Raw genomic sequence first — 27,020 nt, forward strand, 5'->3', positions numbered from 1 at the left:
ACAGTGACAAACAAGAGGGCAGAGGGGGCCTCTGAGTCAGAAGCAAAGCCGTATCAGAGAGACTTGGAGAGCGAGGCTGGGGGCTGGGCTCTTGAGCAAGGTACGGAGTGTCCATGGGGAAATAAAGAGCCACCATTAAGGGTGACAGAGTGGGAGGATGGAGCAAAAGGGAGCGTAGAAAGGGGCATTAGGCTAAAGTATAAATTGATTCCAAGTGTGAAGTTACAGAACATAAATCTTATTTCCCGTCTTGCTCTGGCTGCCAGGAAGCTCAAAGCCCCGTTTCACATTCAGCAGCAATGGACTTGTTCAGCCTAGTTTTGAGATGTCATCCAGGCAGGGCCAGGGTAGGTGCCAGGAGCCAAGCTGCCCCAAGCAACCCCCAAAAGCATGAAATAGAAGGGTGGGCATGAATCGTGGTCTCTCGGTAGACCAGACACCAGCATCAAGTGGCAGGTGCTAGGGCTGAACAGGGGCCCACAACCAGGCAGGGGGCCAGAGGCTAGCAGGGTGGAAAGCACGCACCAAGGGCATCCAGGCCAAAGGCTTCCAGGTATGGCCAAGAGCCCAGGGCTCAGTGTCCTCCTGTGTCCCTTGTTTCTGTTTATCTCTGTTGTAACGGTTTCCTAGTTTTATTGTATCTATTTTTCAGTGGAAATAGGTGGGTTAAACATTTTTAAAAAATCAATTCCAGCTCAAACGCCCACTTCCTCGGTGATAACAGCCACCGTTTATTGAGTTCCAACGACTTGTCACATTTGCATACATGCACCTGCTCCATCCTCTCCGTCACCTTCAGCGGGGATGTGACTCTCCTGGGTTTACAGATGAGGAAACTGAGGCTCAAAGGGGAGGTGTATCCTGGTCAAGGTCACAAGAGCTCATAAGTGGCTGTGGCAGCCCTGTCCGGTCTGTCCCCTGGCACATCCCCATTTCCACCCCTGAGCCCCAGAGCCCAGCACTCTGCTCTGTGCACCTGGTGGGTGGGAGGGGCAGGGGGGGCTTCCTCCCTGCCCTGTTAGCAGGAAGACAAGGCTGAGTCAAGGTCAAGGCCTGGAAGGCGGGAAAGACAGTCAGGTGACCCACAGAATTCCATCACCCCCTGACCCCTCCTACGGCTCCTGGGTCCCCTCTCTGCCAAGTCCCAAGGCTTCAGCCACAGCCCACCCCACCTTCCCGTGACCCTCACCAGGAAAGTTCCCCGCCGGCTGCCAGACGCGATTTAGCTCCTTTGACAGTCAAAGCTGCAAAGCTCCCGTTGCAAATGTCAATTCTGGGCCATTTGCTTCGTAGATTTTAATGTTCCTGTTTCTCCTCAACATCCTCAGCAAGGTAGCTCTCGCTTTTCAAAAGGGATGTGGTGTTTGATGATGTTTAAACTGTACGTGAAATACAGCCAGGCGGCAATAATAAAACAGACGCGAGCCCTGCTGGCAGGGGAATGGCTGACAGCCGGGCCTCTCTCTTCCCACATGCTACTCTGCAGCTAAGCTCCTATTTTTATGGCAATTACAATGTCCGAAGAGGGGGAGGAAGCAGCGATGGAGAGGAGGAGGGTGGGGACCGCCGCACAAGGACCACTTGTTGCTGTTGGGAGCGGGGTGCAGCGCGTGGGGTTTGAACGAAGCGGAGTGGGCAATGCCAGCTGGGCGCCCCGGCAGAGGGAGGCCAGCCGCATCCACCCCGGCCGCCACCCTCCGGGAGCCCTGTGGGACGCTGCTCCACACCCCCGAACCTGAGTCCTCACTGGCTTCTGTCTCCTGACACCCCACGAGGACAGAAATAGCTGTGTTGCCTCCCTGGCCTGGGGGGGGCACATGCGGGGAGCAGGGGTCCCCCCAGCCCGGGCAGCCTGCCTCCGCCTAGGGGACCTTGGCCGTGACCGGTCATCAGGGAGCTACCGTGCAGGCATCCTCGGGCCACCCCTGCCACAGGTGGGCACCGCGGCGTGCAGAGCCCTGTCTGGGGATGGAGACATGGGGTCAGTGGGCACCCGCCCCCCAGGCACTCCCCCACCTCCATCTAGTGGAGAAGTAAGGTATCTCACTGCTAGGAACAACCAGCACCTTTCCCCGAGCCCCTAGGGCATGACAGGCGCTCATCCATTTTCCTCCCCTCCCACGGGGCACACCTGTGGGAACAGAGGCTGGGAGAAGTGGTCCGTGGACCCGGATTTTACCCTGGTCTATTTCGTGAGTGACCACGGCCCTGGCCTCCAGCCCCAGCCTGGCCGCCCTCCGCAGGGGCAGCTGCACCCTCTCGACGGGCAATCGATCCAGCCAGCAGGGAAAGGGAGGCTGGGACAGGGCCACACATAGGCGGCCACCAGCAGGGTGAGCTTCTGAAGCACATGAACCCTGAGGAGGGAGAGGAAGGGAAGGCTGGAGGCTGCGCGGCCCTCGGGGTGGCTTCAGCTCTGCCAGGTCCGGCTCAGCATGGCCACCCAGCTCTGACAGGGACAGCACTTCGGTCACCGGCCTCTCTGGGAACAATATCCCCAAGCCTGGCCCCGCACAGGCTGTTCCCAGGGAAAACACACACGCTTCCCCACTGATGGTCCTGCCACAAGAGAGGGGGAGCCTGGCCCATTGGCCCTGTACCCTACGGTCAGGAAACCCCAAATCAGGAAGGGCCCCTGCCTCAGCCACCCCTGTCCTGGAAGGAGTTTAGCACAGGAAGGACAAGAAGGAGGTAGCCTCAGCCATCCCGTCCCCAGCCCCGCTGAGCAGCACAGCAGGCCCCATCCTGCGGGTCAGAGCGGCCCTCCCAGACGAGCAGCCAGGGAGCTGGCATTTCCTGGGGGTTTACTTTATCCCAGACACTGTGCTGCCTCCTTTCCAACTCACAACAGCCCGAGGAGGCTGGTCCTACTGTGCTCTTCTTCCCATGATACAGACAAGAAAACTGAGGTTCAGAGGTTACGTGACGGGCCCAAGGTCCCAGAGCTTCCACCCCGTGGAGCCGAGACCCATACCCAGGCCGGCAACTCCCCCTGCAGTGCCCTCCCATGGGCCACAAGAGCAGGTGGGGCCATCTGGGAAGTGGAGGGCGAGGAGACAGGGCTGAGCTTTGGACTCTCTTTCAGTCCATGTTACATGCTAGAGACCTCCCCACACCGGGGCCAGGCCAGGCCTCAGCCAGGAGGCCCCAGGGTCAGGGCTGGGAGTAGGTATGAGCCCATCCGGTGGGCCTAGAGGGAACAGCTTCAACCCAGCACCCTGCAAACAGCGCTGGCTGCACAGAGCTGGGTGTGGAGAGGACGGGAAGGGGCCCTAATCCGTGGGGAGGGTCCGTGGCTTCCACGTGCTGCCTCCAGACCTCTTCACCTTCTAGGGACACAGGGTACCATCCGATTAACAGGCAGGCAAGCCACAGCCTCCTGGAGATGGCTGAAGCCGGCTGGGCAGCCTCTTGCCAAGGCGCTGGCGGATCATTCTGGTAGAGCAAGCCAAGGGCTGCAGATCCAGCCCTTTTCATGCTTGGCCAATTTAATGGTCCCCATTAATTTCAAAACACACACATTCCCACAAGCTCCGGCCTCCTCAGCTCAGTGCTCAGGATGGAGAGCACACCGGGAACACAGGCAGGCACACAGGTGCGAGTGCTGGGGCCAGCCGGCCTCAAGGACAGAGAGGGGCCGCTCAGCGGGGAGTGGGCGGGCCGCAGAGCCCTAACGTATGTCTCCTGACCTTGTGTCTGTCGTGATGGGGAGGACAAAAGACAAGGAAGAAGGGCCCAGCTCTGGGAGTCAGGGAGGCCTGCTTTGCCACTTTCCTGCTGTGTGACCCTGAGCAGGTCACCGTCCCCCTCTGGGCTTCAGATACTCTCCCATTTCCTGTCCAAGCCTGCAAATGCCTTGAGGGCAGGTACCGGGTCATATCGAGTCTCGTATACCCAGAGCCTCACACAGAGCCAGGAACCTCACAAGCAGCCCACACTGTGTACTCACTCAGCCCCTTCCAGCCCTGGCATCTGTGACCAGCGGGAGGGGCACAGTGGTGTCTGGGCTGGGGCAGGAGGAGGAGGCCTAGAGGGGGTCCCTGGCACATCCAGTCCCTCCCTGTCTGACCCACTCTCAAAGGCATTCAAACAATCATTTATTCAACAAACTTTCGTTGAAACCCAGGACAAAGGGTCACTGGGTCCAAGGTCCATGGTCCGCCTTGATGTTCCCCGTGGAAGGACGGGAAGGATCTGGCTCATACACAGGAGACTTGGCAGAAGACCTTGGGGTGGAAGGACCTTTCCAGGGTCCTCGAGGCCTGCCCACTAGCCAAGCTCAGCTCGCTGGACCAGGCCCTGTGAGCCCTCAAGGGAATCTCAATAATTCAGGAGGGATCCATCATTTATGAATTTATGTAACCACTTCTCGACCTTGTGGAAACGAGCCGGCCTCCTCCTCCAGTGGTGGAAATTAGGCCTTGGCACTGTCTCGGGTGTTCTGGGGAGGGGGCCAACTGGACCCCAGGCCTCCCAGCTGTCCTTCCAATCTACTCTGCCCCTCACCCCCAGACTAGAAGCAGAGGGGGCTTCTGAGAAAAGGGGAGCTTCTAAGCATCCCCCTTAAGCCCCAAGTCTGAAAGGTGAGGGTTTGGTTCCTCGCTTGGTCTTTTATCAGCTCTAGGACCCCAGGTGTGCCTCAGTCTCCTGACCTGTAACACAGGGGAAATACTAATGCTGCCTCAGAAACGAGGCGATGTGGGGGGCCGCCCCTGGCCCAGACACTGAATAACAAGCTGCCCCCAGCCTCGAAGCAGGGGCTCTGTGGGGTGAGCTGGGGCAGGGGCTGGGAAACAGGTCCACCACGCAGACCACAGGAGCTACAGCCCATCGCAGGGCCAACAAACCCAGACCGAGATGTCAGGACCACCTTTTCTGCGTTGACCACCCCCTGTGCCAAGCACCCACCCCACTTCTCAGTTTCCCTGCAGGGAGAGCAGATGACGGCATACCTACTCTTTGACCAGAAAAGAAAAGGGAACAAAGACGAGGTATTTCCACCCACCCTCAAAAATACAAGGATTTCCAGGGCGCCTGCGTGTGGCTCAGCCAGTTAAGCATCTGCCTTCAGCTCAGGTCATGATCTCAGGGTCCTGGGAGCGAGCCCCACATCGGGCACCTGCTTCTCCCTCTCCCCCCTGCTCATGCTCTTTCTCTCTGTCTCTCTCTCTCTCAAATAAATAAATAAAATCTTAAAAAAAAAAAAATACAAGGATTTCCTGGAAGCTCTAGGGTCTGGCAAATCTCCCCTTCCAGCACCACTACTGGTTAGCTGTATGGCATTAAGCAAGTTACTTCACATCTCTGAGCCTCAGTTTCCCCTACTGACACTGTGGGTTAATATAACACCAGGAGGCCAGGAGAGGTGGCATGGGATATGCATACAGCCTAGATCTGGAGGGAGACCCTCGCTCAGGACTGGTCGTGGCTCATTCCAAGCCCTTCAAAGCTTCCCCAAGTGTTCCCTCTGACCCTGCCTCACCCCTTCCTACCAGGGCTCTCCCCCTCTGCCCCTGGAATGCCCTCCTCCAACTTCTGAGTGCCCCCCCCTTTTTTTTGAAGATTTATTTATTTATTTGACATAGAGAGTGCGCACGTGAGCAGGGGAGGGACGGAGGGAGAGAAAGAGAGAGAATCTCAAGCAGAATCCCCGCTGAGTACAGAGCCCGGCTAGGGCCCCCGAAATCATAACATTAGCTGAAATCAAGAGCCAGCCGGCCAACTGACTGAGCCACCTAGGCGCCCACCCTTTTTTTTTTTTTTTTAAGATTTATTCATTTATTGTAGAGAAAGTCTGCGCTCCCTTCTTAGCACAAGCACCACCTCCACTTTGCCTCCTCCAGGCAGCCTTCCTGACTGTCTCCCCGCCCTGCAGGCAGGACTCACCGCCCTCACATACTTTGCTATCCCTTCCCATTCAGGGGTCTCACCTCACATTTGGGATTCGAGAGCGTGTCTTTTGTAGCCCAGGGCCTTCCCCAATGCCTGGTGCAAAACAGGCCCGCCACACAGTCTGCTGAATGAAGGAAAGGCCACATACAAGCTCAAATTCCGACTCAGTCACCTGTCTTGGTCTGATCACTGAGAATGGGGATCACAGTCCCGCCTGCCTGAAGGATGCCTCGAGGTCAGTGCCACAGGGTGGGCGCTGAGGGAGTGCTGGGTCCTCGCCGTGTGCCCCCAGGGGCCCCAGGGCCCAGCGAGAGCCCGGCTACCCGCAGGCTATCCCGCACCCGCCCTCCCTGCCCACTGCAGAGAGGTTGCTGCCTGCCGTCGGAGGCAGCCGGCAAGCCTCAGCAAACACATTTAAATCTGAAGTGACAGATAAAGCGATTTACGGCGACAGTTTAGCGTCAGATCACTTCCCACAAGGCAGCCGGCGTCCCTCAGCCCCTCCTGCTTGCTAGTCCATCAAGGCGGTCTCTAAATCATGACTCTGAGCGGTGGTCCAGGGACGGCTGGGGCTGGGCTCCTCGGCCCCGAGGCAGTGGAGGAAGGGATGAAGCGAGAACGTGGCTGGCTCACTAGGAGGAGGGGGCCATAAGTGGCTGGCAGATTTTCATAAATCAAAGACCCAAGACTTAAGGAAACAGAGCGCCACTTCATGCCTTATTTTAAATAAATAAGCGGCTTAAAAACTCCCAGTGAGGCCAGCGTGTCGCGGTGAAACATGGGTTCCCACCCGTTCTGCACGTCCCGGCCCACATGCCTAGGCCCCTCAAAGGCCTCACTGACCTGCCTTGCCTCCCGCCACCTCCTGGCAGAATTAATTGGTCCCTGCGGCGTCGCGTGGCACTTTGTTCAGACCTCGCTCTCAGGGCTTTGTCACATTATATTCTACTTAGCTGCTCTTGCTCTTGACTTCCCGATAACGATGTACTAGGGGCTCGCTCTGTGCCAGGCCCTGGGCCTGGCACTGGGTGGGCCTGAACTCGTGTCCTCCTCATGCCCAGCCGGAGTGGGGCCAAGGATGGTCCATTTTTCAGATGAGCAAACAGAGGCTTCGAGCTGCCTGGCCAGAGGCCACTGTGCCACCAGCAGGAATGCTGGGATTCCAATCCGCTCCTGGCCTCTGTGCCCACAGCCCTGACTCACTGGCCTGGGATGGCTTTGAAGTGAAAGATTCCTTCTGTCGGCACAAAACATCACACTCATCCCTGCTCCGTCCCGTTGTGCCCTGAAGGCCAAAGCTGGCAGCCGGACCCCGGGGCTGGCCAAGAATGGGGGTCTTTCTTTGTGCTGGGACATTTCCTGCCCAGGACTCAGCTGTCTACTGAAAACTAGGAACCCACAGGCACAGGTCTGGTGAGCTGGGAACCTCAAGGGCAAGGAGGTGGCCCAGTCAAGGTCATCCCCCCCAATGGCAATGAGCAAATGGAAGCATTCCACAAGCTGAGGCACGCCCCCTCCCAGGGTGGAGACCCCCAGACCTGAGCTTTCTCTGGAGGAGATGCCAGGCACGGCTCTCCCCCGCCACCGCCTGGGGCGCCGTAGGCCAACCTGGAGCAGCAGGCACTGCCCCTGAGCATCTCCTGCTCCAGAACAGGGGCCTGCAGGGGGCTCCCTGGTTTATCTTGCCAGCATGGCAGCCCAATTTAATTAAGATGGATGCAGCATGCCCCCGTGGGTAGAAGCCATGGCCGGCTACCAGATGGCGGGAGCCTGAGACTCTCTGGGTACTGCCCGAGCAAGCAGCCTCGGCAGCAGCCCGTAAAAACACAGCCAAGGAGGGCCCGGGGCTGCCTGCGCTGCCCCCGGGTGCGGGGGGGGGGGGGTTGGTCCTGCCCCTGTGACCTCCAGCCCTGGCATCCACCTGCCCGGCATTCCCCCACTGGACTCTCTGCCCCAGCGCCCCGCCACGTACTACACAACATACTTCTCATCACAACACACACACACACACACACACATCTCACATCCCACACACACCCACCATCACAGAAACCACACATAGTACACACACGCTCCAATCACGTCTCAAATACCAACAGAGGGGGGTAAAAAGCAGGCCTGGACTTCAAAAGCCAGAGGACCAGTTGGTAAACAGTCTGATTTCCCAAAGTCCTGAGAGAGGCCATGGGCAGAGTGGCTCCATGGGGAGGGAAGGAAGCGGGCAGGCACGGGGGACACCTGGCCCCTGCCATCCCCAACAATCCCCCAGGGTCCTCTGAATGGGTGGCAAGGGAGCCTGCAGCCAGGCCAGAGACACCCCAAGCCCACAGTTCTGCAGGATGGTGGGAGTTCTAGGGATCCCAACCCCCCTTTTCCCTCACAGGTCCCTCCCAGCTTCCCCGCCACAGTCCCTGCAGCTGGAGAGAGGCCCAGCCAGCGATGGCACCTTCCCTGTGCGGGCCCCCATCTGGCCAATAGGGACAAAAAAAGACACCCACCCCCCCCCCCACACACACACACAAAATCCAGGAAGTCCAAAGCTGACCTCAAGTCCCCAGCCCAGTCCTACCCGCACCGCTCCCCACGGGACCAACATTGCCCTTCGCTTCAAAAATAAAAATTTAAAAATTCCCACCCCGCTATAATTGCTCGCTCCTTTTCCCCATTGTGGTGGCTCCGCGGTCGGCGCTGAGAAGCAATTATTCATGGCTAATGATTATAATCAAGTCAAATAGAATTTAATGGACACGTATTCTCTTCCTGCTTGAAACTTTACATATGAATTAAGCACATATGGGTTTCACGAGGCACAGACCAGATTTATGCAGCCCCGAAAAGCCCCACGTTGCCGCGACTTTTATTCTACTAATAAACAGGCTGATTTACGGGCGCCACCGGGCGCGAAAACCGCGATCTCTGCTGCCCCCTGGTGGGCGGCAGGAGGGGGCTGAGCCAAGGCCATGGGGGGTGGGGCAGGGAGGAGGCCGGAGGACCCTGAGTGTAGGGCTCCAGGCCAAGATCACCAAACACCCCTGGGGTCTGACCAGTGGCAAGGCCGCCGGAACACTGATACCGGGAAAAGGTCTGCAGGGAGGACCCAGAGGGGAAGCCGGCTCTGTGCGAGCCCCATGACCGGGGCCTGCCTCGGCCATTCCCTGTGGTTCCACGCAGGGTCTGGGTCCTCCCTGCTGTGAGACTCTAGAAAAAAGGGAGATCCCAGGAAAACACATCAGGAAGTGTTGGATAAACTGAGGCAAGCAGGGAGCGACGAAAACTGCTCCTCTGTGGGAGGTGCCCGGCATCCCTCGGCATACCTGGGACTGGGTTGACACCCAGAGTGATGATGGGGGGGGGCATCGGTTCTAGCACCAACGACAGAGACAGGGGGTGAGGCCTTGGTTCATGCCAGGGCCTGCATGAGCATCGCCGTTCACGAGCTGAGGTCCCTCATGCCCCCTACAACCCGGCGGGGGGGATTTCTACCACCCACATCCTGCGGAAGGGAAGACGGGAGCCCAGGCACCTACGCCGAGAAGGAGTCCCCAGAGAGAGGCAGCGAACGCTCCCACCCCCAACCCAGTGTCGCCGAACGCAGCCAGGACCAAAGTGCTCTTCTGAGAGCGAGAGGGGCTGACAGGCACTGCACTCAGGAGTCTGGCCAGGCTCAAGGACACTTCAGAAAAGCCATGAATCACGCCCACAGCCCCACAGGCAGCCTCCGGAGCCCCCGCCCTGCTCCAACTGCATCCCACCAACACCCTCCCTGGGTCTCCACCCCTCTCTCCTGGCCTGTTAACTACCCAACTGGCTGGGAAGGGGCTGATACGATGCCCCACTTCTCCCTCTGGCCACTTAGCAGCTCATCAAGAAGAGTAGGGGTGGGGGTATGAGAGGATCCCTCAATACTCTCATACCCCCGCCCGTGACGGGCAGGGCCACAGGCACGCAGCAGAGCAGCCCCACAGGCCTGCGGGACGGACTCCTCAGCCACGGCCCCAAGGCTTCATCCTTCCACCCCAGACCATCCCCTCCTGGGGCCAGGCAGCAAGAAGGCCCTTCTCCTCCAAGTCACTATGACATCTGCCAACCCAGCGGGGCTTGTCTTAACCCCACGTCCCCCCAGATGGACACGCAGGCCTGCTGGCAGCCCCCCATCCCGTCCTAGTGGCCCCAAGAGAAACATAGCAGAAGCACCAGTAGAAACCCAAAGGGGACCGAGCTCCCTCTGCCCTAAGTTGGAACTCCTGCCTTTGTGTCACTGGTTACCTGTGCACCGAGATGGGCAATGTGGGGGAAAGGGGACACCTGTGTGACCTCACAAACAGGCAGAGAGATGCGCAGAGCAATGCCACAGCAGAAACGCAACCCAAATCACGACAAGCAGGCCTGGAGCAGGCCGAGTGGCTCCCTCTCCCCAGGTCCCATAAGCCCAGCCCCTTACCAAGAAGAGCATCAGCCCGCCATGTGCCAGGGGCACTCAACAATGACAAGGACACCAATACTAGCCCCTAGCCAGCACGGGGGTCAGACACAATGGCTGCAAGCCCAGGGGCAAGGGGGAGGAGATCTGAGATGCTCAGGGAAAGGCAGGGGCGGGGGGGGAGCCTGAGACTGGACAGGTGGGGAGGTGGCCACGCAGCAAGGTTTCCCAGGATAAGAGGCTCTGCCCACGTCTCCAAAAGTTTCTCTAAGGAAGCTCCTCCTCCCCGTGAAGCTTGGTAAGCAGGCGAACAAGGGCTGGGATTCAGCCCCCACGGGTCCTTGTCCCACAAACAGCCTGTGTACCAGGTGGACTTGACTGCCCTTGACACCCCACTCCTGACCTTGGCCAGACAACCATAGCCTGGGAGGAGAGCAACCACCTCCGTCCCGCCCCCGGGAGGAGAGAGAAGCAGGAGGCTCCTCCACTGGGCACACTAAATCGCCAAGCCTGCTAGAGCCACAGCAGGAAGCTGAGCCCAGGGCACGGGGGCCTCTGCCGCCCTTCCCCTTGACAAACTCCCTGGCCTGCTCCAGGTCTGGAGGGGGGCAGAGCAGGCAGGACACAGAGGAGGGAGAGCAGTGGTGGGGCGTCTGCAGCCCCTGAGGTCAGACCACCCCGTTCTGGCCTCCGCCTTCCTGGCAGGGCCGCCCAGTGCAATTCCAGCCAAGCTCTCTCCCTTCCCGGCCGCTAATGGGTCTCAGAGCTGCAAGGCAGCTCGGCCAAGGCACCCCCGACACGGCAGGTCAGGGTTTCAAGGGAAAGGAGTCGCGCAGCCAACACACTGGGCTCCCGTGGCGCCAGCAAGCCATCCTCATCCGGCCGCCCGAGCCTCGCCGGAGCCAGGTGGCGTCCACCCATGCCTGGCACAGCAGACTGGAGCAAAGGTGACGAGGCAGCCACCCAGGTCTCTGGCTCCGGCCGGCCAGAAGCCCCCACTCACCGGCGTTGACGATGGCGTCCACCTCCAGCTTGGTGATGTCACCGCGGAACAGGGAGACCTTCTCGTTGAGCTGCTTATCCTTCTTGTACTTCGGCTCCTCCGCCTTCGTGGTCACCCCTAGACAAGCAGAAGCCAAGGGGTGGGGGTCAGAGAGAGGCCCTCACTACAGAGCGCCTCCACCAACCCCCTCCACCTCCAGAGGCAGGGGACTGGTGACGCGGGCACCAGCCATCCACGATGAGTGGGCGCCTCTCCCTCGAGGCATGCACGTGGGCCCTTGAATCTCCCCCGGCTTAAGCACAGGTACAGCATTAAAGTTATCCATCCCCATTTTACAGACGCGGAAACTGAGGCCTAGGCAGGTGAAGTGACTTGCCCCGGGTGATGAGTTGCCAGGCCGGCAATGCGCAGGGGTCCCCACAACCGTGCGGTCGTGACTCTGGGGCTCAGTTTCCCAACAGTACAATGGGGATAAGAACCGAACCCTCCTCAGATCGGGTTCGTAATTAAAGTGCCCCCCACACAGCAAGCACCCCCTGAATGCTGCTGCCATTCTTCCTGGACCGGTTGGTATGACGCTCCCACAACACGAGTCTGAAGAGGACACCCACCAAATTGCCAGCTGCCCCTCCCTGGTGCACGGCCTACCTTTCGCCGTCTCTTTCCAGGTCGGGATCTTTTTCAGCCTGATGAAGTCCTTGCAGAAGTAATGTTCCTCCCGCTGCTTGTCACTCAGGCCCTTCAGAAACGCTACAGGGGTGGGGTGGGGCAGGCAGGAAGGAGCGTCAAGGCAGGCAGGGAGAAGAGCGGTCTGGGGGCTTCCCCCACCCCCTGTATCTCTCCCTTCTTCACCGGGACTCTCACCTCGTCCAAGGATGCAAGCCAGCCCTCCACGTCCACCCTTCCCACAGGCATATTGGGCGCGGGGGGGGGGGGTGTTAGAGCCGGGAGGCCCCTAGACCCTCCTGTCCGGCCGTCTTTGTTCAGGAGGGGAACTGAGGCCCAGTGAGACAGAGGGCATCTCTCAGGTACCCCAGACCTGAGTTCAGAACTCAACTCTGCCACTTTCTGGCTATGTCCACACCTCTGGGCCCCTGACTTCTTCATGTATAGAATGGGGATTAAGAGGCCCCTTGCGGAATAATTTCACGCTTACTCAATGCATATAAGGAAAACAGGTTGGTGGCACTGGACGAGTTATCTTATCGGTTCCATCCTCAGTGGGTGACCTTATCACCATGGTTATTTGTAGGCAGCAGGACACGGGGGACAGGACAAACATCCTCAAAGAGCCAGAGAGCCAAGCAGATCTGGTGCCTGTTCGCAGCCACCCTCCCCTCCCCACCGCGCACGCCCCCCCTCCCGGCAGTGGCAGAGAGTTCCCCACAGACAGATGCCCGGCTGGCTTCTCCTGGTGTGCACCCAGGGAGCAGCGAGAATTGTTCCCATCTTACGGATGAGGAAATGGATGGTCACACAGCTGGTGAGTAGGGAGCCAAGCCCCCCATTTGCTCACAGACTCTGGGTCCACCCCGCCTGGTCTCCCTGCTCTGGCCCTGCTCCCTGGACCTGGTCTTCCCTTTGGGCGGCACGGAGCCCCCTTCCAAGGCTTCCCACAAGCACGGCGGTCCAGGCTTCTGGCTCACGGGCTCCCTCTGCCGGCCCGAGGCCACCAGGCACCCAGGCTCTCAGCCTGGCCTTGCTCTCCTGGACCACATGCTGCCCAGATGGAGCGGACCTCACTGACCACTCGTTGGGGGGTGGGTAACAAACAGCAAAGGCCACACCCAAGGAACTCGAAAAGCATCAGAAAATGCGCAGAGGTAGGGGGAGGGGGGCAATTAGGGGACGTGGTGGGAGAGGAAGGGTTTGCCTCCTGGAGCCTGCTGTGGAAAAGGCCTCAAACCGCAGGTGTTCAAGAGACAGGTGGGTCCTCCACACATGCCCTGTGCCCTGCAGAATCCAGTCCACCCAAAGCCTCCATCCCCGAGGATGCACGAGGAGCAGGGAAAGGGCCCGGCTCACAGTCCAGCCCAGTATTCTGGTTGGGATGAATATAAAAGGCTCGTAGCACCCCAAATCTGCGTCAACTGTGGCTCAAGCCAGAATTACACTTTCTGGCCGCTGCTTCCCACCCTCTCGCACAAACGCCTACGACGCGCAAGTCCTGCATATGGTACAAGGACATAAGACTCACTAAGGCAGACGTGGTTCTGGCCCTTGGGGAACCCACAATCCAGCAGAGGAGATGGAGGCTGAGCGGGCGTTCCACAATCAGGCTAGCCAGCCAAGCTCCTCGGACAGATGCTGGGGGGGGGGGGGCAGCAGGAACTCCCCCACCAGGGGCTGCAGTGAGACACAGAAGAGAAATGGGAGGTAGCCAGGGCAGGGAAGGGCGTTTCACCATCTGAACAGTATGTTCAAGGTCCTGGATGAGTGAAATTCAGGGTGTGGGGTTGAGGGCCGGCACAGGGTGGGCGCGACGCTGTGAGGAAGGGGGCCCACTGCGGAGCCACCAAATCTGTTAAGGACTGACTTCATCCCAGGGGCACCTGAATCAGATTAAAGATGCTTTCACAGGAGGCACCTGGGTGGCTCAGTCGGTTAAGCGTCTGACGTCGGCTTAGGTCATGATCCTGGGGTCCTGGGATGGAGCCCCACATCGGGCTCCCCACTCAGCAGGGAGTCTGCTTCTCCCTCTGCCCCTCCCCCTGCTCGTGCTCTCTCTCTCTCTCAAATAAATAAATAAAATCTTTTTAAAAAAATGCTTTTACCAAACTCATACAACTCAACACCAACAATCCAATTAAAAAATGGACAGGGGATCTGAATAGACATTTTTCAAAGGAAACAACCAGATGGCCAACAGACACATGAAAAGATGCCCAACATCACTCATCATCAGGGACATGCAAATCAAAGCCACAGTGAGATACCATCTCACACCTGTCAGAATGGCCACTATCAAAAAGACAAGAAATAACAAGGGTTGGCGAGGATGTGGAGACAAGGGAACCTCGTGCACTGCTGCTGGGAGTGTGAATAGGGGCTGCCCCTGTGGAAAACAGTATGGAGGCTCCCCAAAAAGTTAAAAATACAACTACCAGGGGCACCTGGCTGGCTCAGCGGGTGGAGCATGGGGCCTTTACCTCGGGGTTGTGAGTTCGAGCCCCACAGTGGTGCAGAGATTACTTAAAAAAAAAAAAAAGAAAGAAAGAAATATCATACTATCCAGTAATTCCACTTCTGGGTATTTACCCAAAGAAAATGAAAGCACTAATTCAAAAAGATCCACGCACGCCTATGTTCACTGAAGCATTATTTGCAATCGCCGGGAGATGGAAGCAACCAAGGTGGCCACCAAGAGATGAACGGATGAAGAAGACATGGCAGACTGCACGAGGATATATTACTGAGCCATAAAGAAGAATGAAATCTTGCCATTTGCCACAACACGGATGCAGCTAGAAAATGTTATGCTAAGTGAAATAAGTCGGACAAAAAAGGACAAATACCACATGATTTCGCCTCCATGTAGAATCTAAAAAACAAAACCGGAACAGCCTGTTTTGAGGATGAACTGGTAGTTGCCGGAGGGCAAAGGGGCACGGGGATGGGCACAACAGGTGAAGGGGACTAAGAGGTGCAAACTTCCAGTTAGAAGGTAAGTCAGTCACCGGGATGAGAAGCGCAGCACAGGGAAGACAGTCAATCATATTGTAGTAACAATGTGTGGTGACAGATGGGGACTACCCCTTTCCGTGGTGAGCATTTTAGAACGTATATGTCAAATCACTATGTCATACACCTAAAATCAGTATTGTATGTCAACTATACTCCCATTAAAAATACACAGGGGCGCCTGGGTGGCTCAGTCGGTTGGGCGTCTGCCTTCGGCTCAGGTCATAATCCCGGAGTCCCGGGAGTCCGGGGATCAAGCAACACACCAGACTCCTTGCTCAGCAGGGAGTCTGCTTCTCCCTTTCCCTCTAACCCCTCCCACATCCATGTTCTCTCTCTCTCTCAAATAAATAAATTACGAAAATAAATAAATAAATAAATAAATAAATAAATAAATAAATAAATAAATAACTTTTAAAAAATGCTTTCACCAGATACAGATTAAAAACTACCCCCACCCCAAGCAGCGCCATTTTCGTTCTAAGAGGCCAAGGCTATCCTACCGTGGATGGTACCCAGTGCGGATGGCCCCCTCTGTCACTAGTGTGTCCTGATGCTCACAGCCCATCTCCCTGCTCCCCCTTCTCAAGATGCTACCTTCCCCACTGGACATGTGACCCCTTGCACAATCTGAGTCACAGGCCAAGGGTTCCCACTTTCACGCTCCTTTGTGTGCTGGGGGAGGGTGTTGGTATTTGGAAAGAGCTGGAGTGCTTCCCCAAGCCTTCACTACCCTCTTCTCTAAGGGGGGGGGGGGGTGATAAAGCAAGCTCCCTCGTCTCTAAATGAGAAGCAGAACAGGCTTAGCTGGGTTCCCAGCGAAGCACTCTGCTGCTGGCAGACAGTACCACAGCGCAGAGACCATGGAGGGGAGGCCAGGCTCCTTCCAGCCTCTGCCTCTCCCCGGCAGTCTGAATCCAGAACAGTCAGCACATCTACTGAGCACCTGCCAGGCACCAAGCCTGGAGGTGGGAGGCAAGGGGAGGTCCCAGGGCCTGACCAAGCAGAGGGGCAGAGGGACAGCTTGCTGGAGGAGGGACCTCTAACTTCTCGGCTCTGCCCCCAGAGGCTGCAAATCTCCAGAGAAAAATCCCATCACCAAACAGAAGGCTCCCTCTGAATTCCTGATCCCCTCCCATGGCGGCCCCATCTGCCAGGCACCTCCAGCTGCTGCTTGGGGAGTTCTCCCCCTTGCCCTTCTCCCCTTTCCCAAGCCTCCCCCACTTGTCTTCCAGTGAGATGCTGCCTCCTCCCGCCAGCTGGGAACCCCCCCACACCACCGCCCATGCCTGGCCCTCCCTCCCTGGGCACAGGCCGCCTGCTCACTTCCCGGAGGACTCACTCCTACAGCTCCTCCTCCACCGACTGTCCTGTCTGCCCTCAAACACCCTCTCATGTCTCAAGGTCATGAAGCCTCCCTCAACCAGGCACTCCGCACCCCGCGGCTGTGGCCTCCTCTCTGTCTCCCTCCCCCACTGCCCCAACTTCCTCCCTCCCGTGCTCCCCCAAGCCCTCACCGGTCTTGCCCCACCTCTCCACAAAGGCCAAGGTCAGAGACGCCACACCGGCCACGTGGCCCCATGTAGTGGTCCTTCTGTCCTCCCCTATGCACTCAGCACACCCCACCCCTTCTTCCCCCTCAGGACCCCGCCTCTCCTGGATCTCACCCCACTCACTGGCCCTCCTGTCTCCTCGCTGCCTCCCCTTTTCCCTAATCTATACCCTCCCCCTAGTCTTCACATCAGCCCCATGCATTCCAAACCCTCTTTCAACTGATGGTCTGGGTCCGGGGGGCTACACCTCCAGCCCCTCAGCTCCCTGCAGAGCATCGGACCAAGGCCCACAGCCTAGTCTCAACCCCAAACTCTTCGTGTGCAAAACTGAACTTCTGACTCCTTCCCCACAAATGTGGTTTCTCTCTCCTTCATTCTTTCTTTTCTCAATGAACAGCCCCAGACTCTGCTAGGACCCCGAAACAGGGAGGGAGATCCTTTCTCTTAGTCCCCCAGTTCCATCCATCTGCAGGCTGTTGGATTTATCCCCACGATCCCCCCAAAACCAAGCCCTCTGCTCACCCCTGCCAGGGGCCAAGCCACTATCATCACTCCCCAGTACCACCTAGAAGGCTTCTACACCCAACAGACTCCCCATGTCCACCCAATCTTCTGTGCCTCACTCAGCAGCCTAGGAATCTTAGGGGCAGAATTCTCTCTATTTAAAGCTCTGTTTACATGAAAAAATGTTCAAAATCATTAGCCATCAGGGAAATTCAAATCAAAACCACACTGAGATACCACCTTACGCCAGTTAGAATGGCAAAAATAGACAAGGCAAGAGACAACAATTGTTGGAGAGGATGTGGAGAAAGGGGATCCCTCTAACATTGTTGGTGGGAATGCAAGTTGGTACAGCCACTCTGGAAAACAGTGTGGAGGTCCCTTAAAAAGTTAAAAATTGAGCTACCCTATGATCCAGCCATTGCACTACTGGGTGTTTACCCCAAAGATACAGACGTAGTGAAGAGAAGGGCCATATGCACCCCAATGTTCATAGCAGCAATGTCCACAATAGCTAAATCGTGGAAGGAGCCGAGATGCCCTTCAACAGATGACTGGATTAAGAAGTTGTGGTCCATATATACAATGGAATATTACTCAGCTATCAGAAAGAACGAATTCTCAACATTTGCTGCAACATGGACGGCACTGGAGGAGATAATGCTAAGTGAAATAAGTCAAGCAGAGAAAGACAACTATCATACGATTTCTCTCATCTATGGAACATAAGAACTAGGATGATCAGTAGGGGAAGAAAGGGATAAAGAAAGGGGGGTAATCAGAAGGGGGAATGAAACATGAGAGACTATGGACTATGAGAAACAAACTGAGGGCCTCAGAGGGGAGGGGGGTGGGGGAATGGGATAGGCCGGTGATGGGTAGTAAGGAGGGCACGTATTGCATGGTGCACTGGGTGTTATACACAACTAATGAATCATCGAGCCTTACATCGGAAACCGGGGATGTACTGTATGGTGACTAACATAATATAATAAAAAATCATTAAAAAAAAAACTATTATTTGAAACATTAAAAAAAAATAAAGCTCTGTTTAAAGCTCAGTTCAAAGTCCAAGTCCTTTTTTTATTTTTTTTTAAGATTTTATTTATTTATTTGACAGAGCGAGAGAGCACAAGCTGGGGGACAGCAGAGGGAGAAGCAGGCTCCCTGCTGAGCAGGAACCCAACATGGGGCTCAATCCCAGCACCCTGGGATCATGACCTGAGCAGAAGGCAGACACTTCACCAGCTGAGCCACCCAGGCGCCCCCAAAGTCCAAGCCCTTACTGAGCCCCACGAGGCCCACGTGACACCCTTGCCTCTCCCCCTCGCCTCCTCCACTGCTTGTCTCCCCACAAACTAGGCTCTGCCTCCTACAGCTCTGCAGTCCACGCATATTAGTCCCCTTTCAGGTGTGTTCCCTGACTCAGGGCCTTTGTACCTGCCCTACCCTCGGCCTGACCTTCCTCTACAGGCCTTCCCCACTCCCACAGCAGCCCCTCCCCTACTGGCTAGGCTTTATTCCTCACTTGGCCTTGGCCACGTGGGGCTCTGTGGTGTTTACGCTGGACTCCCACCATCTGGCCCAGTGCATGCATGTGTGAGCGTCCACGGGCATCTGCGGGATGAATCGATGAATGATTGAGCTGAGCCCTGAATGTTGGGGGCATGTCTGCCAAGAGAACAGAGTCGTCCAGGTGCAGGACACAACACACGCAGAAGCCCTAAGTTAGGAGAGAGCATGTGAGTGAAGAAATGGAGAGAAATCTAGAACGGCTGGACCCGAGAGCAGAAGCCAGGCTGTGGCAGCCACCTCGGCTCGTCTCCCATCTGAGGAACGGAGCCTTTGGAAGGAACGTGCTGGTCCAGGCGGCTACTGTGGTTTCAATCCCTCTTGCTCCCTGGTCCCACGAGGTTTGGGCTCACGAGCTCTTGACATCACGTTCATGGGCAGGGCACTCGACCTCTCTGAGCCTCAGTTTCCTCATCTCTAGAAGAGGAACTGGGCAGGCTTGCCGTGAATGAGAAGGGACTGTCAGAGTATCCGGAGGCAGCAAAGTGCAAGATATACAGCAGATCCACGGTCCTTCCTGAGAGCAAAGACTCAGACGGCCAAATTGGGGAGAGGAGGCATAAGTAGGTAGAGGAGCTTTTTTAATTATCTGGGTGCCTGTATTTGTCATCTCGCACAATTGAGACCAAAGATAAGTCCCCTAAGGCGCCCTGGCACGCCCAAGTGTGGGTTCTCCCAGCCAGATGAACCCAGGGCTGGAAAGTGAACATGCCTGCCGAGACGCTGCAGGGACTGGCCAGCCAGCACCCAGGCCAGCCCCACAGGACTGTCGTGCGCAGAGTCCCTCCGGCGGGGTAAGCCCCAGGCACCCCATGGGACTAGTCTGGGGAGCCTGGAAATGGCTACAGTCCCTGAGCAGACACCATCCGGCGGAGGTCACCACCTTGCCTTCCAGAAGAAACAGGTATGCCGTGGCCACAGGCAAGCCAGGACGGGACCCAGCTCACGGCTCCCTCCTGTGCTGTCTCCCCAGGATCCGAGGGCTGCTCTGAGTGGCCCACAGCTTGCACAGCCCCCTCTCTCCAGCAGAGTCCAAAAGACGGCTCCACTTCCCAGAGAAGGAAGACAGCCAGAACTCCTGGCTCTGCCACCAGCTGACTGGGCGCTGACCTTGGGGACATCTGTCAGCCTGTCCCTTCCAGTTCACGATCCCCTGGCACACTGGTCTTGAAGCCAGTATGTGGGGCGCCATGTCCTCATCTCCAGAGCGAGGCAGCGGCCTGACTGACCCCTGAGGAGCTACACACTGCATGGGTCTCTGATTTATGGGGAAGGAGATGCCAATTACGATTCTCCCTGGCTCCAATGAACCAAGGGTCATCCTCATCGCCTCAGCTCCATCTGTCAGATAGACCCCACGCATTTATAACATTTTCTACCTCCTTTTGCCAGAAGGACAGATGCAGACTTAAAGCACAAGCGAGTTTTATTTTTCTTATAAAAGATGTAAAACATACGTTTTAATTTTCTTTCTTTTTTGGAAAGGCGAGAGTATTTCATGGCTCAGTGAGACAGGTGTTGTAAAAAGATGTTTGCAGTAAATTTTGATGGGGAGGCCTGACCCTGGACGAAGCTTTCAGCAGCTCCTGGGCACGAAAGCCGAGCTGGAGGAAGCGGGCTGCGCCAGGACCATAAAGTGCACTGGGCGAACGGGAATTCAATGATGTGTTTTAAGAAGTGTCTTTATGGCACTTTGCTAGACGGTGTTCAGAAAGGTGAGGGCAGGCGGGCACACAGGGAGGCTCTTCCTCTGGAGAAGGCGGCGGGGGGAGGGGAGGGCTGATAACAGCGGGGCTCTGGGAACACAGCGGCAGGGGCATTAATCACCTGGGCTCACCGTCCCCCTGAGAGCGGGGTCTCGTCAAAGTCCGTGGTCCAAGCCACAGGGAGACAGAGCATGAGGCACCTCAGAGCTTTCCTGCTCTCCCTAGGCCCCCTTGCCTCCGCCCGCACTGGGACGTGCCAAGGCTGCTTCCCCAGAAGGCAGGTGGGAGGAGACCTTCCCCCCCCAGGTGAGCCTGCAAGGTGCCCCCCCCCGCCCCGTTCGGTAATCAAACCAGAGAAACCACCCGCTCTGCATGAAACCCCACGGGGGCTGAAAGGAGTCCTCGTCTCTGCCCAGTGCAAAGGGAGGCTGGAACACAGGAGCCCTGGCTTATAGCACCAGGGAGAGGAAACGCGGCTCAGGATATTCAGGTCACGGGCTCCAGCATTTGAGACCATAGGGAGACAAGTTTACACAAGCCCGGTGTTGCTGTGGCCAAAACAGCGCAGAGAGAGGAGGGGGCCAGAGGGGTGACAAGAAAGGAGGTCACTGGGGACCCATTGTAGAGGCCTTTTATACACCACCGTATACAAAATGGTTTCTGATGTGATCCCAGCACAACCTACAAATCAGGTGCTGTTCATCCCGTTTCACAGATGAGGAAACTGAGGCTCAGGGAGCAGGGAAGCAGTGGTGCTGGGGCTGGCCCATGTCTGACGGCACCAATGCCCATCCTCTTCTTAGCAGACAGCTCTGCCCCCACTGCAGGTCAGAAGGAGGGTCTGTGCCTCCCCCCGTGGTGACACAGCCCCTAGATGCCCCCCAGTGCCCAACTTTAAGTCCCCTCGTGCCCAACTGCCTTTAGAGTATGACTGTTTCCACAGTCTTATGATAAAAAGGCACCACCTGTAGGGATAATGAGGCTCCCCACCACGGAGACAGCTAGAGAAATAATCCTCTGGCCAGTAAATCAGACACTACGGAGATCTCCCCAAAGAACTGACTGTCTTCTAGCCAGGAAGATCCAGCCTGGTGGTATTTACTTCCCCAGAGGGAGAATGGGTCTATAGGAGTGGCCAGTCAGCTTAAGAGGGAGAAAGGGAATGCCCAGAGTAAGGCAGAATCCGGCCATGTGTCCAGAGGACTCACTGGGCCGGGAGCTGAGGCATTCTACACCCAGAATCCAGAGCAGGCACTCAACAGGGCAGCGGGACCGAACTACATGAGCAGCCATCCAAGGAAGAGGATCCTTGGTGGGTAGGTCTGCCCCTTGCAGAGAAGCTTGCCCAGCCTGCCCAGGGCAGCAGGATCCACTTCCAAAAGCATTCAGCCAGCCCTCCAGCTGAGAACACATGCTGCCGAGTAAACTTAGGACTACGATTTGGCTTCCACGTGGCTTTTCCACAGGGAGAGGAGGCCCTGCCCAGGCACCCTTTCCAGACCCACCACTATATTTCCCACCGCGAGCTGCACATCAATCTTCTGACCTACATCAGGCTCTTATGAGTTTGGTTACTGTGTGCCAGTCTTTGAGAGAGGATCATCCCGGGCACAGACAGGCATTTGGAAGCCTACGTCTATCCCCAAGAGAAAGGTGAGCCCATGCCCATCAAAGCCATGGACGGGAATAATCAGAGCAGCTTTATTCCCAACAGCCCCGAACTGGAAAAGGAAATGCCCATCAACGGGAGAACGAGTACACACAATGCGGTACAGCCACACCGTGGAACATTACACAGCCATAAAAAGAGCAAACTGTTGGTACACCCAATAATGCACATCACCCGCACGACTGTGAGTAAAAGGAGCTAGACACACTGTACGTCTCTGTTCATACAAAGTTCGAGAAGCAGTAAGAGGTACGGATTGCAAAGGGGCTCAAAGGAACCGTCTGGGGTGCTGGCAACCCATTGGCCACAACTGGATGTGTGTGTACAAATATACCGCCCACACGCACACCTGAGGTCTGTCTACTTAACATACTTCACTGCACACCCTCAGTCAGCTCCAAGTGTAAACCGAACAGAAGGAAGAAAATTCTGCGGGGGTCTTCAAGGACCAAAGCTTAGAGCCCAATCAGAAGCAGAGTCCAGCGAAGGCAGCTCCCCAGTTTAAAAACACGCCCCAAATTCTCTGATCCTCTTCCCTTCCAAAGGTGGAGAGTAGCTTCCCTCCCCTTGAACGTGAGCCAGACTCCATGACTCCATCCTAAGCCCCAGCACAAAGCAGAAGAGACAGTGTGGGACTTTAAACACTAGGTCCCAAAAACGCACTGTGGCTTCTCGCTCGGTCTCCTCCTGCTCCCTCTCTCGGGTCACGTGCTCTGGGGGGAAACCAGCCGCCATGTCGTGAGGACACTCAAGCAGCACTGTGGACAGACCCCCAGGGCGGGTCTGAGGCCTTTACCAACAGCCACTTCACGGGAGTGAGCGGCCTGGGAATGGCTCCCCCCAGCCGTAGCCGAGTCCAACAGAAGCACCCCTCTAAGCTACTCCTAGGTTCCTGACCCTCAGACACTGTGAGGTCCTAAACGTGTGCTGTTTCAAGCCATTGAATCTGAGGGGGATTTGTCACTCAACAATAGATCACCGAAACACACAGATCACCCTGCCAAGCCTGCGGGGGTCTTCACACCCAGGGTCGCCAGGCCGCCCTCCTCACACTGCCCCCTGACTGGATCCTGGAGCTCAGGCGGCCCCATCTGCTATGGTTTCTTCACAGCATTGGCCTTTGCCTGGCACTGCCCCCCTGGCTTGACCACGTTTTCCACTGTTTCCTTCCCCTAGAGAAGAAGCTCCATGACGGCAGGCCCCTTGCCTGTCTCAAGCACGGCTGAATCCCAGCACTAGAACGGTGCTGGCCACACAGAAGGCGCTCAGTAAAAATAGATGAATGAATGAGGGGCGCCTGGCTGGTTCAGTCTGAAGAGCGTGTGACTCTTGATCTCAGTGTCATGAGTTCGAGCCCCATGTTTGGTGTACGGATTACTTCAAAATAAATAAACTTTAAAAAAAAAATGGATGAATGAATGGAAATCCCAGCTCCAAGCAGAGACACCACAGTAGCCTGGGAATCCCTGGCCTGTCAGCTTCACCAGGTCTGGAAGTTTTCAGGGGCACCAAGGAATGGGAGGGGGTGGGGAGCTGGATCCTAGAAACAGTGACAGATCCAGGAGCACGTGGCTGGGTCCCTTGCCTCCCTGGGTCCCTAGCTCTTTTCCCATCAAGCTGGCTTTCTGCTCCTGACAGAGAAGGGGAGGCAGGCTCCCTGTGGGGACAGTCCCCCTGCCAGGAATCTCGGCCAGCCCCCCACTCCCTGCCCTAACCAGGGTTCTACAGCCCGGGCTGAGGGCATGACACGCACTCTCTGTGTGTGCATTAAGTCAAGTCAAGTGCTTTCTGCCCACGCTTGAAGATCTGGGGGAAGGAATACCATTCATAAAGGGGTAAAGTCATCTTGAACTCTACCTCTAATTCTGAGGACTCCTTCCCTTTACCCCCACCCTCCCGGCCAGACCCAGGCCTGCCTTCCCAGCCCCATTGGCCGAACCCACTCCACCAGAGACGCCCAGCCAATGAGCCACTTCCCCTGTGCTTTTGAAAGGGGATCCAGCCAGGAATGGTTACCAGAGCTCTGGGAGCACGCTCTGAAGGGCAGGGGCAGCTGGCTGAGCAGCCGGCCAGACTATTTGGGGCTCTGCAGACCGGATTCCCTCCCTTCCCTGTTCTGTGGGGGAGCCCAGAGTCCAGCCCTGGGACTCATGGCGGACCAGGACTCATGACCCATCCCAGAGTGGGAGGAAATGGCTTGATTCCTGGGGGTGCAAGGTGTCACTGTTTGCACAGACATAATGCCCCGTCTCTGCCCTGCCCCCGCAGCCCCTCAGCCCTGTGTCCCGGAATGGGGCAGAAACTGTTCACAAGTGGCCAGAGGCCAGGGATGAGGGCAAAAGGGCACCAGATGACCGGCCCAGAGAAGCAGGCCTTCAGGGCAGGGGTGGGGTGGAGGTGGGACTGGCCTGCCCAGAGAGGCCACTCTGCGGGGCTATCTGATCCTACCAGGTGGGACACCAGACCCAGAACTGTCCCCTCAGTCCATTTCCTGCCACTCTGCCTAAAATGCCACCGCTTTAGAAACCCTACTGCACAAAGCATGGGGAATACAGGAGCCTACCGTCAGCTCTGCCACAAACTCTCAGTGACCTTGGCTTCTCAGCTCACTTTCCCTCCTGCACCACGGAGTGAGGTGGTAGGTCCTGGATGAGCCCTGGGGCTGCCCTGTGACCCGTGCCGGCGGGGTAAGGGCGTCCTCCTCACACTGCCCCCCACAGGGGACCTGGCCCTCGCAGGGAGTGAAGTGGTTTGTGGGGCTGGGCACGCGGGGGGCGTGGCTGTGAGCGGAGGGGTCCACACTCGGGCGTGTGAGGCCTGAACTTCCTCAGGTCTCTCCGGTGGAAGAGGCTGCTGGTGGGGTGCTGTCCAGCCGGGGAAGGCCCACGGGGGGCCGCCCTCGCCCCTCGAGCCCCCCTCCTGCTTACACTTACATTTTGCCTCCTTCCAGTCGGTGGAGGTGCTCAGGTCCACCTTCGCCGCCATGGCCAGGGGGGCCCAGGTGCGCACCCCGGCGCTCCTCTCCGCCCCACCGCCGCCGCCCCCCAAGCCCCAACTCCCGCTGGGGGCCGCGCGCCGGGGCTGTCCGCGCCCGGGGACGCCGGGGGAACCGCACGCACTGCTGCGGGTCCGCGTGGCACCCGCCGAGGGGCCGGGCCAGGGGCGCGGGACGCACAGCAGCTGCCCCGCCGCGCGCAGCTGTGCCAGGCGGCCGGACACTTGGCTCCTCAGAGACATGAGCGGGCGGTGGGGGGCAGTTCCCCGCCCACTTGGACTCTATTTACGGTGCTGGGCGTCTCTCCCTGATCCGCTCGGGACCGAGCGGTGTGTGCTAGAGGCGACCGGCTCCGAGCTGGCGGGCCGCGCGGCCAGAAACCCCGAGCGCGCCGCTGGGCACCCTGGAACTTGTAGTCCCGGCCGCCGGATGGGCCCCCGCACTCGTATGCACACGTGCGCGCCCCGCCCGGACTCCGCCCGCTCCAGGCGCCCGGGATCGCGTCGGACGCGAGGCTCCGGCTTCTCCGAGGGTCACGAGGCTGCCTGGCGCCCCCTCGGGGCTCGGCGCCAACTTCCCGGGCTGCGGAGCCGCCCTCCCCGCGGCGCGGCCCTGGCCCGCCTCTGCCCTGCGTCCCGGGCGTTCGGCGCTCCGTACAGAACTCGGAGCGCCGGGCGCGGCGTCACCCCGCAACCCCATCCCGCCCCCGGTCCCCAGGAGCTGCGGTCCCTCCCGGCCGGCGGGTCCCGGGGAGGTGACAAGCAGCGCGAACGATCGGGTACGTCCGGTTCGGCGACTTTCCCTGAGCAGCTGAGCCCCGGGGGCGGGCGGGGACGCGACTGGAAGCAAGAGTGCAAACCGTGGAATTTGAAGGCAGAAAATTTCAGTTCCAAGAGGCGTTCTCTGGTGGAAGAATTTGCGTGATTTTTTTTCCTTTATATTTTGCTGTAATTTTTTATGGAGACTATGAAGATAGATTTTTAAATACAAGTATGTTTATGTTTTTCTACATTATTAATATTATTTGAGAAATACAATAGTGGGTATTTTTATAACCTGAGGAGGAGCCTGGGTAGCAGAGAAGATTCCAGTACCAGCTTGCCACCCTGGGGTACACAGGCCACTTGAGACTCACTTTTTGAGCTGTAAATTAAGAATAAGACAGGGGCAGCTGGGTGGCCCAGTCGGTTGAGCGTCTGCGTTCCGCTAAGGTGGTGATACCAGCCTCCTGCTCAGGGAGCCTGCTTCTCCCTCTGCAGCTCCCCATGCTTGTGCTCTCTCCCTGCCTCTCCCTCTCTCTCAAATAAATAATAAATAAAGATCTTAAAAAAAAAAAAAAAACAGGGCTCAGATCTGGCTGGTTGCAGACATGCCGCGTAATCCAGGCCTCTCTGGTGCTGGGTGTGGCAATAACCAGAGACAGGGCTGTGGGGAGGATCACAGAGGGCCCAGTGTGGATGCAGCTGGCGCCACCGGAAAGTCCAAGAAAGAACCAGCACAGACCCGCCACAGAGAGGAGGGCACTGATGAGCCTGGGATGAGGGTGGAGAGGGACAACCAGAAGCCAGGGACCAAGAAGGAAGGGCCAAGGGTCCCCCACATTCCAGGACCACCAGGAAGGCCTGCACCCTCTCCTCAAAAGGGTCAGCAAGATGAGTTCAGGATGTGGTAGTCCGGCCTTAGGTTGGAGGTCACTTCACCACGTGCCACTTCTATAACTCAGCATGACAAGAAGGACCTTGCCAACTACAACCAGGACAGCAGCCATTTACAGGACACTGGCTGCCAGCTGGGGCTGAACTAAGCTCTCTACTTGCATTTGCTCCACCTTCATTAACTCGTTAACTCGTGACGTGCTCCCAACGGCCAGGTGAGGCCGCTCTGCCCCATGGTAACGATGAGCGGCGGGAACGCGCCGGAGGTCAACAACACAGCCTGTGAGGGTCGGAGCCCAGATTTGGGCCTGGCTGCTTCTTATCCGTGGTCTGCAAAGCAATTGCTCAGATGTCACTGATGGAGGAAATG

General features: G+C 57.4%; 1 protein-coding gene across 1 annotated transcript in view; it reads right to left on the minus strand.

The window, feature by feature from the left end:
- The window catches only part of MACROD1 (mono-ADP ribosylhydrolase 1), a 148,269-nt gene extending 122,906 nt beyond the window's left edge, over nt 1-25,363 (minus strand). Inside the window, 5 exon segments of the mRNA XM_045775863.2 lie at nt 11,316-11,432; nt 11,964-12,065; nt 24,934-25,021; nt 25,024-25,107; nt 25,109-25,363. Coding sequence (XP_045631819.2) covers nt 11,316-11,432; nt 11,964-12,065; nt 24,934-25,021; nt 25,024-25,107; nt 25,109-25,237 — 520 coding nt within the window. The 5' untranslated portion in view covers nt 25,238-25,363.
- Nucleotides 25,364-27,020: the final 1,657 nt, after the last annotated feature.

Source organism: Ursus americanus, chromosome 24 (genome assembly GCF_024610735.1).
Source record: "Ursus americanus isolate L20-20 chromosome 24, mUrsAme1.1.p, whole genome shotgun sequence".
NCBI classification, from domain to species: Eukaryota; Metazoa; Chordata; class Mammalia; order Carnivora; family Ursidae; genus Ursus; species Ursus americanus.